Source organism: Ambystoma mexicanum, chromosome 7p (genome assembly GCF_040938575.1).
Source record: "Ambystoma mexicanum isolate Mex_15411 chromosome 7p, UKY_AmexF1_1, whole genome shotgun sequence".
In the NCBI taxonomy this organism is placed as follows: domain Eukaryota; kingdom Metazoa; phylum Chordata; class Amphibia; order Caudata; family Ambystomatidae; genus Ambystoma; species Ambystoma mexicanum.
Window position 1 is genome coordinate 873830340 of NC_090939.1, and position 19435 is coordinate 873849774.

A 19435-nucleotide genomic window follows, 5' to 3' on the forward strand; every position below is an offset into this window, starting at 1 on the left:
TTTGCTCCTGTACCCAGGTTCAATTTGCATCCACAGAAGGCACCGATATTTATTAAATTAATTTCTTTATCTAGTGAAGCAAATGCAGACAGCCCTGCTACTGATGGGGCTTTGGTGGTTTTTTTGCTCCTGTGCGATCGTCTGTTCCTGGTGAGAGTGCCCGACCTTTATAAGTCAGGTCAGCCTAATGTAATTTGGGGTCTTGGGCACAGACAACATACAGGCTTGCAGTATAGATGGCAGACTTTGATTTGTAGCCGTGTTGCAAATGTACGCATACACCAGCATAGGTACAGAATTCAGATGATCATCCTTGCAGAATATACAACTGCTGAAGCATGAGAGAGTGGAAGCAATGAGTAATGTACATATGCCACAGTACTGATGGAGGATACAGGTTGGAAGTTAGCAGGAAGGTGCACATTCCCTAGCATAGACTGAGAGTAGAAGTGCCAATGGTTAAAGTGGTATCTCGATGAGTTTGCCAACAGATAAATTGTGGAGTGCATTATATTAATTGTGCCTATTCTTTTACTTGATGCAATACTCTAGCCCCTTAAACCAAAACAGAGGGGGGGTGGGGGGGGGGCCTGGGAAACTCTCTACCAGCACGGACACAGCCCATTAACCTGTTCTTGCGTGGATGGCCCCTGGGAGAGTCTCAACCAAGTCTTTAGCTCACTTTTCTTTTCACAGAGAAAAAATATCCCAAAATCAGTCTTTGTCCTGCCCAGGGGCAGTCCAGCACCAAAATGCTAAGCAATTCTCCTCTGAACAAGAGTACCACAGCAACCCCATACGCTTGTTTGAGCCTAGTTGGGCATCATCTGTGAGGTGAAGCTGTGCCTCTCTAAGAGCAGTGAGCAAGGGGTCTCTTAAACCATGTGTGGATTGTTTTGGAAGCGCTCACAATGGGAGTAAATTACTATGGGGGACTGGCAATTTTAATAGGTTAGCACGAAGATTAAGAGTTGCTCAGAATCACACACGTTGGGCGCAGTGTGCAATTTCGGGATTTGAACATAGACTTGCGAAACTGCCTCTAGAACCCGAGGCACTGCTAGGATAACACTAACCAACTGTTTTCCTTGCCAAAAATCACTATCTTATATGTGTATGCTGACTAAATGCAATTACCGTATTACTTTGTGGGTGCGCATTATTACCGATAGTAGGGTAGACCTGTTGAACTCCTGTAACAATTGTGCACGTTCAGCAACTATCAACTAATTGGCTTTTGAAAGCATTTTAAAATATGCCTATGTGTTGGTTTATTTATTGTGCTAAGTATTTAACAGTGGCTCTTGTGTAAATGCAATCTATATTTTAATATAAATGTATTTGTTTTGTTGTGCATTAGTAGTTAGGTTCAGTGTACTTAACTACAGCTCACATCTTCCTCTGAAGATAAACCTGCCTGCTCTGCCACTCTACCAAGGTCTGAGTAGTACAGACTGATACTAAGAGTTGTGATCTACAAACCACCGGGATTGCTTGCTAAAGTCTTACCTCCAAGTGGGACTTTAGGAAAACTCCCCTAACAATCCCCTATTCTCCTACATCTTATTTTCAGAGCTGCAGGCTTTTGCAGTGCAATGCCCTAGACTGTGTAATAGGTTCTTCATAACAGTCTGCAATGAATCCTTCAGAATAAAGCTACAATTATCTGTTCTGATATACCTATCAAACCCCTTGAAATTCAGATGTCTGCACTGCCCTACACAATTCCCAAAATTGGAAACCTGTTGAGTGTACCATCTTTCTGCTTTCATAATCCAGTTCTCTGTTGGCTCACCGAAAAGTGGGCATGCGGACTCAACACTTGCAAGTTCTGCAGAGCTTTTCTTTCCCTTGTGGCTTGATGTTACGAGAGACGATCTCTGGGTATTTTGGTGTGCTATTTTGATTGGCCCCATGTTTGAAAAATAGCGTGAGCAAAGGGCGCATTACATTTTCTAACTCTCAAGGTTAATCCCCTTTTCACTTTTAGGACCGTTTCAAAGACCCACCCACTGTCTACGAAGAGTTTGAAACAGTTTCCTGCTTCTCCTGTGAAACAGCGCCCCAGCCTCAGCCAAGAGACTGCGAAAAAGAAAAGCGAGAAAGAAGAGACTTTGAGCCAGAAGCCCGAGGAACAAGAGACTGAGGTGCCAACCAAATCAGAGAAACGTACTCCTGCAGCTGGCAAGAACGACTCTAGCGAGGGTAGGTGTTCCTCATTTTAGTGCGAGTATTTAAATCACACATATTAACACGTATTTGTAAGATACTTCAACATGGAGTGCATTTTTAAGCAATTCCTCAAACTTTTAAGACAATTTATAGTGTCAACCTGGAGCGAGTGGTTTCTTTAGTGTAATTTCATCTGTGAAGAATACATCCTTGCTGAAGCTTAATTTGATACTGTCCTTCTCAGAGCTATTTCTAGATAATATTTTATTAAATATGCTTTACTGAGGTTCATTTTTCATTCTAAATGTATGTATGATTTGCACCAGCTCTGAACAGTGATGCACGGTCTGAGCAGTTATTTTATGTATATTAAGTTTGCGTGTATTAGGTACCAAATGTTATGGGAGGTCTGATAGTACCCATTGGTTCTGCAAAGGATGATTTCAAGGGTTTAATTTAAGAACAGCTAGGGAGTTTGTTCAATTGTTGCTGTTGCAACCATTTGTAGACTTCTTTGCAACTCCTGTGATAACACCCTGACAATATATGAAGCGAGTATTTCTTCATCATTTGATTGTTTTAGCAGCCTGTTTGTACCATTTATCAATTATGTATTTCACCCTAGGGGAACCATACCCTGACAGGTGTTAATGGCCTGCATCGTTATGGTAGAGGCGTATGAGGATTAAGAGCTATTAAAACTCCTGCCCAGCCTATAATGTCATTATTACTTTGGGAACCAACCTGAAAGAAGCATCCACCAAACTCAGGAATTAGTTTGTACCAATGAATGATGGCGGTTATTGCAGGCAGGAGGCAGAATTTATTAGTACCAGCCTAGATAGATTCCCCCCAATCCATCACTTGCCACATGCATCTGCCTCAACAGCACTAACTATTTGCAATCCTTCTCCAAAAGCACGTTCCATCCAATTAGATAAAGTGTGCCACAAATGCCAGACACACTTCCCGCTTCCTCTGGAGAACTGACATAGCTGTGCTGGGCTCAGCACTACACCAAAGAACCAGTTCTACCAAGAAAGCTGTCACCTAGATCCAAACTGAGCACTGGCTCGAGGAAAAACCCAGTCCATGGGGCAGTGTAACCACTTCTGGTAGACCTGTGGAATTACTAATCCAGGTGTGTTCGGGTATGGAGGAATAAAGCCTCTCCAGTGAGTGTTTGACTTCACCTGGCCGTTTGTCAGATTAATGAGGGCAATGGAATTACAGGGAGCCGTTCCCGCATACCGGACCAGGAAGCCAAGCATGATGGGTGACCATGCACGGAGCAGGATTAGTAAAATTGCTAAGTGGTCATGTATAATGTTCTTCAGCTTTGAGTTATAATAAAGAGTGTATTAAACAGTGGTTTATTATCCTGCCAAAGGTCATGTGATGTCAAATCAATCATCTTGTGTTTTGTTTCTACCCCTGTATTTTTGGTGATGTGACGCACTGGGTGCTTTGGGTTCCTTGATAATTTGTGTGCAATTTCCTCCAGCAGCAATGCAGTACTCCACCCCACCTCTTGTAGCTCTACAAGTAGTGATGTAATCCAGATAAAGCAATAAATGATACTCCATCTGCACTCTTACATGAAGCCACTGCTTCATACCTCTACCGAATACTCTCCTTTACAAAATAGTTATGATTAGAAGTGTGTTGTTAGAGGTGGCTGTTGGGAACAGATACAAGTTGGGGGGGGGAGGGCGGAGTGTGCGAGCCTCTTGTGGAATCTGTCAACTTTAGGGATTTTTCTGGACTATTTTATGGAACTGTGAACTAATTCAGAATACTAACTGATATTTAACTTACAGGGAAGCATTCGGCAGGACAAACCGATGCAGAGGAAGCTGCAAAGATTTTGACTGAGAAAAGACGTCATGCTCGCCTCCAGAAGGAGCAAGAAGAACAGGAAAGACTGGAAAGAGAGGAGGCTGAGAGGTGATTGGCTTGCCTTACACTCAACATGCACATGTTTTGTTATTGTATTGACTCCTCCTCTAAATACTTTCCTATAATTGAAAGGACTTGCAGGAATTGCTCACTGTGTAGCATAACACCAAGCAATGGCTCATCTTATTGTGAGACAGGCATGGTATCAAGAGATGAGACAGACAACAGATTTCAAGTTTCAAATAAGATTGTATTTAAATATCAGGATGGTGTAAAGCCTAACTCGCCCTATAACTAAGGTAGAGATGTCTCCTGCCTTAAGACAACTAAGAGATGTTGGTGTCTGTTACACCAAATCGAAACGTCTGTCGCTTATCCTTTCATCTAAAGAAAATGTGGTGTTGTATTGGTTGTATACGAATTGTTCGTTTTACAACTGTTCGAATTACAATTGACCTTTTCACAATTGACCAAATTGTGAAGGTCAATTATAACATATATGTGGAGGGAAACCCCCACAACCCCCCACCCAACGCCAAACCCCCCCAAACCTATATATGTGTATATGTGTGTATATATATATATATATATGTGTGTATATATATGTGTATATATATATATATATATATATTTATATGTATATGTGTGTATATATAATATGGTCAATTGTGACCCTTTAACTTAGGTCAATTGTTCATTCGAACAATTGTAAATGAACAATTTGGGGTAATACCATTGTATTTTAGCCAACAGAAGAGTGTTCAAAAATAAAGTCTCAGCTATTCTTAGCTCAGAGTTGTTCTTGGGTTCTTGTGCTTCCCTTCCCCCAAGTTCAATACAGTATAGTTCACATATAGGATGTCTGGAGGTTCCCTTCCCCAAGACAATGTCTTAGTTCTTTCAAATCTCATGCTTCCCTTCCTCAATTACAAGATTGTATAATTCACACAAAAAAGGACGTCTTGAGGTTCCTTTCCCCAAGATTTCACTGCAGCACTCATACTGCTTTCGACCACTCAATGTTCAATACGAAAAAAAACAATGTCTACTTGACCCACCTGACTTGCTTTGCCAATTGTTTCATAGTTCTTCAGAAATAATTTCCCATGTCCTTTGCTAGTTCTCGTTTAGGGCTCTCTGGTCTAGGTGCAGTTGTCAGACTGCATGGTCCACCCATTACAGGTCACACAACCATGAGTTCCCTTAACCTTGTTTGGCCACTTCTGAGTTTCTTCTGCCACAGGATTCTGACTTCTCAAACCTGTTTTCACTTTGGTTATTCCGACACTCTTCTGTTAATGTAACTCTTTTGCATCAGTATTTTGCTTTACCATAAACCTATGGGTCTTTTTCATACTGATTTGTTAGAATACATAAATGACGGTTCAATATTCCATATGCTTTCATTTTGCCCACAGAGATGCTTACATTCACTCCGACATTGAGTATCTCTAACTCCCAATGTTCGCTCTGTGTTCAATATGCTGTGATCCTTTTCAAATGGCATTTTCCATTCAGTTCGGTGTTCTAGATACTTAATTAGTAGTTTCAATACAGTTCACATTTGCTTGGACCATCACTTGCCTGCGGTCCTGAGAGCATTCCAGTCTCCCTGTGTCCTTGGACACTCCCCGGTGCTTTGTGTTTCCACAGCAGCTGCTCCTGCTCACCTTCTCCATATCTGGGAAGCAGACAGCCACATTCGCCGGGCACATCCAGACTGTTCTTCTCAGCCTTTACAATAGATGCAGACCGCGTCTACTCTGCACCCGGCTGCCTTTGCAGATCCAGCTGCCACTAGCTGCCGGCACGGATGGCGTCTCTCTGGTCTCTCTTCGATTTGTCAGCCTTGGCTGCCCACCTTCCAGTTGGAAGGCTCCCTGTCCTGCACCCACAAGCTGTAGGTCCTCCGGGATCGATGCCGGCCTCCAGACTTCTGGGTCTCTTCCCAACATGGCGCTTCTCCTTCTCCTGTTTTATACACTTGAGCCCTACTAAGGGGCCTTCGGTGTGAGTTGTTGGCTTGTCTTGCCTGACCATACTTATTCCAATCAATGGGACATGCCTGACCTTCAGTATTGGATGCCTTCATATCCCTCTTCTTCATCCCACTATAGTGGTGTTTGTACTAGGAAGTATATTACTCCTAGTTGCTTCTTCCTCTTCTCAGTGCTTGGTGGGTATTTACAGGAGAAGATGGAGCATGAATGAAAATAGCCCATGAAGGTTGAGAGAAGGGCGGGTAACTCAGTGTTAGGAAAGGGGGCGATACCATGTCTCTACCAAGGGCATCCCACTCCCCACAGACCGCCTCACCGAGGAGATCCTCCCTCGCATGTCCACCCCCAGGGTCAGGATCCAAGAGCGATGGCCTTTCCCTGGCCAACTGCGCAGAGGATCCATGGGGAATACCCTCAGGTTTCTCACATTAACACAAGGGGGTCTTGCATTTACATGCAGTGCTTGAACTTGAGAGAAGATGAGTTAACCTAGTTTTCTATTTGTTAGTAATTGTTAAGATCATTCTGCAAAGTGCTTTTATTGTATCAACTATTGGTGGAGAAATCACAGTAAAGCAGTGTGTGGAAAGCGGGTATGTGGGTAAAGCCATTTGATACATTGGAGCAGAGGGCAGCTGAAAGCACTCAGCCCTGCAGTGCTCAATAGCTTATGCATATTTTTTGTATGTAGAATGGATTGCAACAAACTAGTCATGTGATTTCTTCTTATTTAAAATATTTTTGTCTGGATACAAAAGATGCATAGTACACTACGTCTCAAGTAGAAACAATACAATACAAGACAAATGGTCACTACAGAGATGTAGTCACAAAAGCTAAAATTGAGTGCGTACACGATGGGAGACACGCAGAACAAATTAACAGAATTAAATTGGAAATTGCTAAGCAGTCCGAGTTGGCAGAGCTGCTTTTGGGCATATGTCATAGTTCACAGTGTGGCATCTAGGTACCTTATCTTTCTTTTTCTGCAAGGTTGAACGTCTTTGGACTGACATTTACTGGTCACCCTACACATATTGTCGCTTCAGGGTTTCTTAGCAACCACACTGCCATGCTTTTAATGTGCCTTTATTCTCCCCAGGTGGGAGGCCTGAATAAACAAAAAATGGGGAGACTTTGTGCGGTTAAGGGAAATTTCCTGACTGCGGTCTCCCAGTAGTGCTGCACGGCCACAACTGGGGCTTTCATAGCTGCGAACCAAAACATGGATAGCATAGTAGGGGTCTAGGAAGCCATCCTTAGTCGACCAGACAAGGTCCAATACAGTCTAACCACCCTTTCACTTGGTAACGCGGCTGAGCAGTAAGCCTGAGAGTAAAGCGGGAGGAGGCTTGGTGTAAGGTACAACTGAGTAATACAGAGGCCCTTCAGCAGTGGATTGTCCAAACAAGTAGGTACCAAAAATATACTTGTACACAGTTTCATTAAACCGAGATCACAACACAGGTAAGTAAAGGCAATAGACACATTTATGCAATCACAGTTCGCTCACCCAGCACACTTTAGATTCAACATAGTTAAAAACCAAAACCAACACTGCCACATCAGCTAAATTGGAGAAGAAATGGTGGTTAGTCTATAGATCATGTTTAACTTACAAAATATCTGACAGTCCTTCTCTATGCTAGGAACAATACCCAAGGTAGGTACCTAGGTTTTAAACATTTTGAGTGTTTCCAGTCACTCAAGGTTCCATCATAGTTACACAGGGCTCAGACCGCTAGTCAACAATTGTTATAGTGAATAATCATAAGATATGGATTGAGGTTTTCATCTACAGGGCTAGGGCTGCAACCTACCCCAGTCATCCAGAGGGACCCCTGACAGGTTGCCCAGGCTCAGATTCCCCTATCAAAAGCCGTGCCCAGGGAGCAGCGGTTTAGGACTTCCACCCATTGGAATGGATGGGAAACAGTGGGCCATCAAAACCGTTATGCAACCCAGCCCCTTTGACCCTGTTTAAAACCAACAACCAATACATTGGGCAAAGAGATACTTCAGGATTAATGAGGACACCTGTTTGCATTAAGTACTAGATTGAACCCTTAGAGTTCCCATCTGCTGTTTCACTGGTGGTGGAGAATGTTATTTAGTTATTGGAGAAAGGGAGAATGACCCTGCTGACGGTGTTTGTGAAGCCGACTGGAACTTGTGCCACCTCTGTCATCCTCGTTTGCGAGGCTGGTGTTCTGGCCAAAACATTGTTCTTGAAGGTCTTTTGTGTCTCTGGGTCTTCAGTCTGTGTTTGGGGTTGCATGCCTGTTTGATACATTTCAGTAGGTCTTTTGGGGATGAGATAAGAATGGCTATTGAGATGGGCCTGGTTTTCTTCAATTTACAATGATTTTTTAAAGGATGCAATTTTAGATTGTTGGTTGCACTCTTGTGAACAGCTGGGTTTTGAGGGATTTTCTTAAGACCAGGTGGTCTTCTGTCTAAAGTTGTTTAAGTTGAGTTCCATACATTGGTCGACTAGTGCGAGAAGGAAGATCCTTCCTGATGGTTGTTGCACTTTTTGTACCACCCTCCCAGGGCACTACAACCACTAACCCTAATGGAGCGGGGAATAACAAACCTGACAAAGTGAAGCCAAATATCTGGTCATGTATCTAATGTGGAGTGAGCAACAAGGCTGAACACTCAGGGTAGGTAGGCTGACAGTTACACTGATATACTGATGAATTGATACTTTCAGTTGCACACACATCTATTTGGTCACAAGTAATTATGATATCATGCACTGTATTCAAAGGATACCCCATGTATAATAAAAAAAAAATCAAGGTCTATTTGTGGGGGTCTCTACCACAGGTAGGCACCCAACATAAATTAATAGGTAGTGCGGAGAACAAGGGAACCTTATTACCAAACAACCGGGTAAAGCCCCCTAAGGGCATGTTCAGTTTTGTACAGTGTCCTAAAGAGACAACCCACCCCTGGTACATGGGGGGGGGGGGGAGAATGTCAAAGACCTGGTGATCAGCAGCACCTAACACATAGAAGCAGGGATAGGAAGGAAAATGCTCACAAAATCCCTAATACCTACACCACCTCTCCCCATGAATGTGGTCCCCCTATGGTATGTATTGACGCAAAGGCGCACACTACATCATAGCCATAGAGTAGGAACCAGTTTCAAACCATAGCCAAAGACTTCCAAGAAATAAGACATTTTAGTGTCTGTTACCTTAGCCATACATTTCTGGGAAAATAGTGACTATATCACCAACATTTGCTATATTGTTAAAGGTACATTCATTGTTGGAGAAATATACAGATCAGGACTTTAAGAATAAAGTAAAAATCACAGGCATTAACCAAAATCATAATTTGTAGTGCCGTGTCACTGAACCACTTGGTGAGCTAGGAAAACGGTCCAGGGGAAGATAAGTGCCCCAGAGTCGATATTATAGTTCATGAGCAGGTTTAAAGTTCCATAGGAATTAATGTGAGAAAAGACAAAGGGCCCTCCTATTTAGTAGAGGAATGTCAGTTCTATCTCACAGGTGCGGGTTCCACCGTGAACACGGACGGCCAGAAGAGAGAGACAAGAAGAGTTGCCGTGGTCGATGGACGGACCACAAGCCCAGAGGAGGAAGCTGCAGTAGAGCAGGAATGCCCAATAGCAGTCTATGGGATAGGCTGTGAACTCTCCGCCAACGAATCTGTACCCTGCCAGAACCTGAGGGGCCCCTGATGGTTAGTATCTTGGAAACAACCCCCCCCCCCAAGAAACAGAGAAATACTCACATTGGAGGTTCATTAAAAACGTCTCCAGCAGCAACAAAAACACGATAAGTACATGGCTTCTCTTTCATGTGCAGTTTAACTTATCCGGTGCCTAGGGTCGGCCACCCTTAGCCAGCAATGACCCAGAAAATAAAGTACCTTCAAGTGACCTTCAAGGCTGCAACAGAGATTTTGGCGAGAAAGACTGAAAGATGACAGAACCTGCAAAAATGGCTCCAGGTCGGCTCTGCAGACCAGATGAAGGCCGCTCAGCAGCGAATAATCCCGGGATGGGGACAAAGGCTGGAAGAACCCTCAGACATCCAGAGCTGAAGAATTGGTGGTGGGATGAAGTCTAACGACCTTCTGGACACTAGCAGCATCCCACAGCCAAGCGGAAGATCCTGGCAGGAAACAGCGGGATGAGGCAGTAAGCTACCCAGAAACCGTCAGCTAATAGGGCTTGACTCTACATATTTGGCCAGTGAGCAGGAGTCTTCAGGAAGCCTGGAGTGGACCTACAAAGGCAAACGACCAAAACCAGAATATGCCCAAGCCACTGCACTCAGCAAGTTTCATCAAGTGACTGGTGGAAAGTGCAGGTTAACACCAGCAGGTTGGCAGGTCTGCTACCTCCAAATCCCTGAAACAAAGCAGCAAGAGAGGCCTAAATTCCACTTCACAAAGGGGATAGGGGCAAAGGGTCACATAACCAAACATTCTGGTTAGTCAGTAAGACTGCCCCTTTGCCTTAACATGGACCTATACAGACTTAAACCAGTTAGGAGAAATATTGAGGCAGACGATGGGAGTTGAAAGAGCCCATGTAGCCTGAATGGCCATTTTCAGGCCACTTAGTGGTTACGCTGAACAAAGGAAACCCTGAAACGCAAAATGTCATAGCTGGAGTTAAAAAATAAAGATTGGTTCCAAAATAGCTACCAAAAGGATACTTTGAGATACCAATACGGTAAAATGTTTTGCAACCCCAGTGAAGCCAAAACGAAAGCATAGCCACCACAGACCTACTCCTTAAAATCTGTTTTAAACAAAAATGGGGGTCCAGAGAGGCACCCATGGGACTGTGCACCTGAATGGCGACCCAATAATACATGACTTAACTAAGATTAAACGGGTTGTGATGGCTGGGGAAGTCTGTGATTCCAATATATAAGTGGATCAGATGGGTGGGGAACGAACAAATGCTCCTAGAAATGCCAAAAAAAGAAATTCTGGCTTGACAAGAACACATGTGCCGAGTCCCCCCTGTCTTGGTGACAATTGTGCAGCCCTGTTTTGCATCCATGGTAGAAACCTAGCAACCAAGTAAAGTGCTTAGTCACTATAGCGCTTGTAGGAAACTCAACTTGAGCCCATGCTGACATCTAACCAGATCGAAATGTGAAAGCCCTTCTTGGAGAGAGTTTGTAGGTAGTCGCAGTCCACTCCCTAATTAACCTGGGTACGCGTTTGTCCAATTTTTTTACTATCCCAGTCCTATTGCTTTCTGGGAACACAATCTTTCTTGGTAGGGGGTGCAGTGGCCATGCCAGGGACCTCCACAATGCCATTTTGACCAGTTTTAAAATGTTCATCCCTGAGTTGGGTTTGGGCATGAAGGGGCCCATGAGGGACCCTCGTTTGTGGAAACAAGGCACAATCACCACACACGAACTGATAGGTTGTAGTCCCAAAATCTAGGGTTTATTGCAAAGCAAAATAGGTTGGTGGCCAACTGGTCTCACGCCCCGCGACGTGTCTACCAGACCTCAGGGGACGCAAGCGCACAAAAGAAGCATCTCGTAATCAGTAATGACACATTCTATACCGCCCCTAATACATTCCCTTTGAACCAGGAACGATGATTGACAATAGTGAAGGGTATGACACCGTCCAACATCTATTTAGCAACAGTTTGCAATTTTGCAAGCCCGCAGACACAAGTCTTTGTTTTAGGAAAACAGCGCTTTGGTTTCTACAAGCAAGCTGTGCGTAGGGAGTGACACATTCCAGGCCTTGCTATATCTTCGTTTCTGTTGGTGTACCGGGGGGTCAACTTGCTCTCCAAGGCTCTACCAGGCTTGGGAGAAGGGGGGCCGCAAAGGAGAGCATAATTCAAGTCATTTGAATGTTCGTCCTACCATTTCTTCTGTGCTAACCGAGACTTGCTGGCACCTGTTCCGATTAAAATGCCCCACTGTTTATCCTTCAAGGATATACGCGGGAGGGACCGGGCATCTCTGTCTGACCTACTCGGTTATGTCTCAACATGCCACTCGCAGCCTTGCATTGCGCACCAATGAAGCAGAATTATATTTCAGCAAAGCAGTTTTACATGAGGCAAGAAGGCATCGTTAGAGAAAACAGTGAAAAGGCAAAATGGCGATTATAGTCACCTTAAAATAGCTGCATCTTTGTCAAACTTTAGCTACATCTTTCTAATACTAAACACATGAGGCGGTTGGTCTTCGGCCAACAAATTATATTACCTTGCGATCGAAGGGGTGTCTATTCTTTCTGGACTGACAGGCACATTTGATGAGTCTGCCTTCTCAACCCCATTCAGCAAAAGCGTATTCCCCACCACTTTAAGCAGTAGCCAGCTGCCAGTAACCGTAACATGATCCTGTTGGTTAGGAAATGGTGTATGTCAACTCGCCCCCATTGGCCCATCCACACTCTTTGCCGTGTGCCTTTCAAAGTAGCGTCCAGCTTTTCCTTTGGTCTGTCTGTCCAGTCGATGCCGTCGTTGAGCAGCAACTTGCTGTTGCGGCCTTCTGCTCACTGGCCTTCCATCACTCCCTGTTTTGAACCAGGGTATCAAGGCCTTTCCATACATCCTTCCGTCCCACTGAACATATTGCACAAGCCGTTCGTCCCTAAAAATAGGCAGGTTTTGGCTAGATGGGAACTATATTCTATGGTAACCTTACCTTTTCACTGCCTGTGGGCCTGAGACACTGCTGAAACTCCCCTTCGCTCCCTGCAGTTCATCTTGTTGTTTTGCATGTCCAGTCCTGCAAACACTTAAGTAGACTTGAGGAAATGCTCCATCTGTGTCAGGTGCCCTCACACATGTATATATCCTTCCATGTCCCTCTTCCTAGTGATAGATTGTGCATTATTAACCAGGTGGCAAGTATTTTCTATTAACATTACACACATTTTTCCAGGTTTAACATTGCGAATTCTGTCTTTTGCAAGACTGATTTCAAACTCCATAAGTGGCAAGTGTTTCATATTTAGCATGCATGTTGCAGCCAGTTGTCCTTATGAGGTTGCTTGCTTGAGTTACATTGAGAATTGTGATGTGAAGAGAATTCATAACGAGCGTATGAGGCAGTCGGTGAGAAGTCGAGCATGAATTCTGCTGCTGTTCATCCAATTGACTTGCCATAAATTAACATCATTTAGACTGGTAATGTTGCAAAGCCATGTCCTCTCCCTCTGAAAGACTAGCATCACACATCTGTGCAGTGATTGATGGCTTAGAAATATTAATTGGAAAGCAGATTTCATTTTGCTTGCTGCTTGAGACAAAATGCCACAGCATCTGAAAGCAATTAACCCAGGCCTAATACCAGTGGTGAAGTCTCCCACCACATACACCCACAAAAAAAGCAACTATCAAAAATACCTGCGATTTAATTTGTTTTGTTTACACTTTTAAAGGCTAGAGAAAGAAGAGCTGAAACGAAAGGCCGAAGAAGAAAAGGCTCGCCAGGAAAAGGAAGCGCTAAGGCTAGAAGCAGAAAAGATGCGAATAGAGGAGGAAGACCGGAAGCGCTCGGAGGAAGAAGCCCGGATAAAGGAAGCAGAGGAAAGAGCCTTAAAAGAAAAGCAAGAGAAGGAACTGCAGGCCCAGCTAGAAAAGCAGGTACTCTAAAATGATGATTTTTTTTTTATTGTGTTTTATAAATATAAACTTCTACACAGATTCACATATAAAAGAAACTATAGAAAGCAAAGAAGATTCACATATAAAATAATATATATTAATAAAATAGTGTATGTTTGGATTACTTGTGCCCTTGCCTGAGCTAGCCTGGTTGCTGGTTTCTCAGATTCTAATCCTATCACAGGTTGTGTAGTGCATGCAATTGCAGCCTCCTCCACACCCCTCCCTCCAAAATCCGAAGGTATTGACAGATTGTGTAGTTTGGGAAGCTTTATTAACATGATTTTGTTGGGCGTTTGTGTTGTTGGACTGGTCGCTGCTCCGTCTTTGAGCAGAGAGGATCCCTGGCTTGATAAGCCCTGCACAGTCAGTGATGGGAGAGGCCTCGTGATGAAAAAAAAAAAAAGAAAGCCAGCCCACTCTATAGCTGGCCGGTCTCTCTAGGCCAGGTGACCCATTGAGTCGGAGAAGGGGAGTTTAGTGTGGATTGAGGAGTTCAGGCACGTAGTTTATTCAAAATGGCCGTGAATGGACAATAGAACGGCGCTGGAAACTCCACCAGTGCGCCTTAATGTGGTTCATTTTGGTTCAGGAGCATGGTTGATGCCTTGCTTGCGTTTATTACGGAGCTGGAGCATCATGAAGATGGAAGAACCACATTATTTGAGTTAGATGGAATACACTGTATTGGTGCAAGGATAATTTTATAATTAATGACGATGCCAGGAAATCTTGCCCCAACACTTGCACTGATCAACCAGTACTAACAGTTTAAAACTGCCCAGCATCGGTTCAAAATCTCCTGCCAATGATCACCCTGGGTCTCCATAGTCTATGCACGGTATTTCAGGATATCTCTTTCTAGTATCACAGGTGACATTGTATTTATCAAGTCTCATAAACAGACCTACTGCTGCACTTCAGTCCTCTTTCTTTGCAATTAATTTACAAAGACCATGCACAAGTCCAGTGGGTTCTTTGGATGGAGAGGAATTTGCGGAGTCTCCATAACTGTAAACGGCACGTTTTGACAGAATTATTCCGATGTCTCTCTTAAATGATTTTGCATAAAATGCCACCTGCTCGCAATATATTTCTTTTCTGGGGAGGGGCCCAAATATTGGTGGGAATGGCAGATGGCTACTTCAGTCGAATCTGGCCCGTTGATGTTTCAAGAAAATCTAGAATCCCTTAAGTAGTAAATCGCTCTGATGCACCTGCAAAGAGAACAATTGAAGCGTTCGTTTCCACTCAACAGAGCTGATACGTGGGATTCACGTATCTTTCAGACATAGGAGAAAGTACCTTCAGCAGTCCTTTACAAAAGATAGTATTAGGGTGCCATTCAATTCTGGCTCATCTGGGCCGGTGAATATCCCAGTGTGCCTTGTCTTCGTTTGCAAGACCCTTTTTAATAATGTATTCAAACATACAGAGCAAAGTTAACAGAACCTGTTCAGAGGACTCTTTATTGTTTGTATATTTTTTTTTTGTGGTTCCTTAGAAGGAGGAAGCTGAAGCAAAAGCCAGAGAGTCTGCAGAAATTCTGCGTTTAGAAAGAGAACAAATCATGCAACAGATTGAGCAGGAGCGACTGGAGAGGAAGAAGGTAAACAAAGAGTTCTGATTTAATTTTCCCAGTGAATGCCAACACCTTTTCCTTTACATGGCGTAACAAGTGAAGGGCTTACCACATGAAGAAAATCTGAAAGTGCTGCAATATTTAGGCCATAACTTTGTGTGGGGTTTAGTGCGCGGCACATCTTGCCTACAGTGGGAAAAGGCAGGGTTCATATGCTGCCTTATAACTGACGATGCTCCTTTGGAAAAGGTTCTATCTAAAACCAATCGCAAATATCTTTTCTCATTTGTAAGCTGGAATACAGTTATTTAGAGTAATAGTTTTGAACTATGACAAACTTTGAGGGGGGATGCTTCACATTATGCTAGCATCATTGAGTTAGCGGGAGGTTAATTTTATTAGGACTTTGTTCCTACAAATGTTAAGATTGTTTTGCCTTTTTGGATGTCCACTGCTGATTTTTTCTTACCAGGTCCTGGGAGAAAATTCTCCCTTCTAAAAAAATAAATAAATAAATAAATAAAAATAAATTTTAAAAAATTCTTCTCAGGCGATATTTCTTTTAAGCTAGGTTCTGGGTATGTGGTAGCGCAGGCACGGATGGTTCCCTAGTGTCATCCCATACATTAAGCACATTTTTATGTCAACAACCCATGATCTACCAAAGGCAACATTATTGAAGGATACACATAATGAAGGGTGACCAGCCAAGCAATGACGTAGAAGTGGTAGACCTGTCCACAACTTAGGCCAGTAGCCTGAGAATCAGTAACCTTATACATTTTCTTTAAGGGCTAAAACTCAAACACCATTCTTGAAGTGCGGGACTGTGATTCGAACATGTTGCTCTGCATTCTCTTGCTTCCAAGCAAACGCGCTGCCTGTGAGCTAGCCTCGCATCCTACATACCCACCATATGCGCTGCTTCTGAACTGAGCACAGTAGCTGGCAGACCTTTTTCAGAGATTGAACAAATAGTTGAGGTACGCCCACTAGTGTTAAAGATGATCCAGTAGAAGGCCTAATGTATGTGCAGATTTTGCATTTATTTGTTCTTCGAAATCTATGTAGCCAGGAACCGGCAGTGAAAGTATGTGTGCTTTCAATAGGCCCACATCATATTTTGATTTGTAGCATGACCACATTCGGGTGCTTCAGCCGTTCTACAAGTCAAGGAATATTATACTGTAGTTTGTAATCTGAGGGAGGATCTCTTGAGAAACTTGCTGGAGCTGGTACTCTTGCTCAGATTAGAATTTCCAAGCAATTCAGTACTGTACTGTGCTTGTTGGGACTAGATTGATTGATATGCTTTTTCTGTCACTGGTCATAAAACGTGCAAACACATTTCATTACCGTTCAGTGCCCCCACAATTTCTGCTTGATCTTGTCTTGGTGGGCATTGCGTATAAAATAAAACTAAAGCCATTGTTATACTGGATGAAGATCAGGACAACAATTTCCTTAAAGATTACTTGAAGATTTTATCCAATTTGTTATAACTCCTTGATGCAACAACATTACTGTGGTTGAAAAATGTGATTGCCATGAAAATTTGGATTTGTTCTCTGGGAAAGCAGTTTGCTACAACCTGTTTGTAGACCCCCCCTCCCCCTTGAGTGGGCCCCATCTCATAGAACAGTTTACTTGAGGACTTTGGATTTGTCATACAAAATTCAACTCTGTTGGTTAAGTCAGCTTACTAAAGTAAATCTAGAACTCCTTGTGGTTGTACAATACAGTGCACCTACCTATGGCAATCTTCATATTCTTTTACCACACTCTATGCAGGAGGATATCCAAGCATTGCACCTTTTTAAGCTCTTGTTTCAGTGGGTATGTATTTTGTCCCTTTTACAGACAGTTTGATATTTTTCACATCTTCCTTCCTTACAATAAGAGTTTGAAAGGCAACTTTAACTGCGTTTTTATTTTGAAGAGCAAGTCACTAGTGGATTTTGTTTGTGTTCCTTTCTTTCTCTTTTGCATTTGCATGGGACAAATGTCTAAGTAGTGTGGAATCTGAGGGGGGTGCGGGTGTGGCTAAGAACTGCGGCCGTACAGCTCCATGCCAAAGAACTCTACACAATTTATATGACTTTTGCTGGAAGAGTACAAGAAAGCAGGTGATGCTTGCAATTATAGTATTTTCTGAAAGCTGCAACACTTCTGTACTCATCGCTAATGGCTGAATTTCTGGTTTAACCTCCACCCATCAAGCGGTAAAAATGACACTTCTCAATAGTTCAACTTTTATGCACACACCTAATCCAAGGGATCGCCATGCTGGCCCCCGACCTTCTGCCTAAAACACATTGCACAGCACTCCGCAAAGTCAACCTTGGGTCTCTGGTTGTTTTGTAGAGTGAGAGTTTGTTTGGGAGGCATTCTGCTCCTTGCCCTTCAAGTGGACTTTGGATGATGCAGAGGGCCTGAAACTGCATCCTTTCTTTGATTTCTAGCCAGTGAGTGTGGGTGAGAGGGTTATTTTTTTTTTTTAATCTGGGTTGGCCATCTATTCATTGTTTTCCGTAGAGGCAGTTGCTGAGGGGGATGCATGGATTTCTGTCATCTGTTAATTTGGTTGATTTGCGTGTCGTCCTCATAGTTGTCACCAGTGAGCCCATAAGGTTTGGATCTTTATCAAAGGGATCATATTGATGTTGAAGATTAGCGGGAAGAGGCTTGATCCCTAGAGAACAATGGGTCAAGGGTTCAAAATGAAGGGACTGGGAGGCAGGCGATTCCTGTTACTTTTATTAGTAACAATCTCATGCATTGTAATGTTGGGGAGTCTGGTATCTTCGTGCCTCATAATTGGTGTACTGTGGTTAACAGTGTTGAAGGCTGCTGAGATCTAAGAGTGCTGAGTTGATGTGGTAATCTCAAATGAAAGCTAGTGCTGATTTGATGCCTGCCATCCGTCTAAAACAGACTTCCGAGCAGTCTACTAAGTTATTAGACTCTACGTGCCCCAAGATTTGGTTGTGTACATTGCTCTCTAGAATGTTGGCTGGTTATGGTATGTTTGAGATGAGACAAAAGTTGTAGGGGCCTTCTGGGTCTCCAGTGGTGTTTTTTAGAGGTAGTTTTGACATGGGTAGTCTTGAAAACCTTTGGTACATTCCTGTTTTAAAAGAGCAGTTTATTAATTTGCTAGAGTAGAAAGGTAGTGTTTCTGTGATAAGGATATATTTGTTGATGTTTGGAGGCAGAGGTCAAACTGAGAGCCAGCATTGTTGCAAAGTTTCACCATTTATTTAAAAAGTCTGATTTGGATATTGGTTTAAAGCTGTTAATTTGTGGGGTTGTGGGCTGAATATAATTTACCAGAGCGTGAATGTTGCATTCAATTCCGCCTCTTATTGCTGCATCAATTACTTTCTGTATGTTTAGTACTTTGCTTCTGAAATGGTTGGCGATGCCTTCAAGTAGTTATTGGGTAGTTGAAGGCACTTTTCTGCAGGAAGCAGGGGTTTCTCATCTCATTAACAATTTGGTAAAGTTCTTTCTCTGAATGAGGTGCATTGATCTGTTCGGAATAGTAATATTTCTTTGTGTTAAGGATTTCTGATTTGTAGGAACATGTAGGTCTTTGGTAGGCAAACTTGTCTTGTGGGTAACAGTGTTTCTTACTTTTTTTTCCAAGTACTATTTTTTTATCGGTCTTAGGTGGAGTGTGAACTAATTTGCTAAAGTGTTCTTTTTTTTTAATATACTTTTTGGGAAAATGTGCTGTGCTTTACTGGTATGAGGGTGCCCAGTGCTTTTGTTATCAATTTTTGTAGTGTCAAAACTCCTTCCGGCAGGAATAGTTCTGGATCGTTGTGGTTGGGCTTGGACTCTTAAGATATTGGAGTTCCTCCAAGTTTAGAGTTTTCCAGCTACTGCTGGTGGGGGTTGTTTGACTTTTGAGCCAGGAGTTGATGCATTGGTGTGTTGATAGAACAAAGAATCATTAAGCGATTGCGCCAGAGTATCTGAATGGGTGGGGAGGTGTTTATTAGGACTGCTTGTCAAAATATTGCATAGAGGATGTCCCTGCACCATGTGTCGCTCCTTTCACCATTTGGTGGAGGTGAAAACTGCCATGCTCAACCATTTGGTTGCTTAAATTTCCTCATCAAATCTGTC

General features: G+C 43.1%; 1 protein-coding gene across 15 annotated transcripts in view; it reads left to right on the forward strand.

The window, feature by feature from the left end:
- Window positions 1-19435, forward strand: part of MAP7D2 (MAP7 domain containing 2) — a 492516-nt gene that overhangs the window by 406716 nt on the left and 66365 nt on the right. For all 15 annotated transcript variants that reach the window (XM_069637087.1, XM_069637084.1, XM_069637085.1 and 12 more), the window contains 4 exons: window positions 1991-2205; window positions 3993-4119; window positions 13494-13698; window positions 15224-15328. In XM_069637087.1, coding sequence (XP_069493188.1) covers window positions 1991-2205; window positions 3993-4119; window positions 13494-13698; window positions 15224-15328 — 652 coding nt within the window. The remainder of the gene's footprint in view (window positions 1-1990; window positions 2206-3992; window positions 4120-13493; window positions 13699-15223; window positions 15329-19435) is intronic.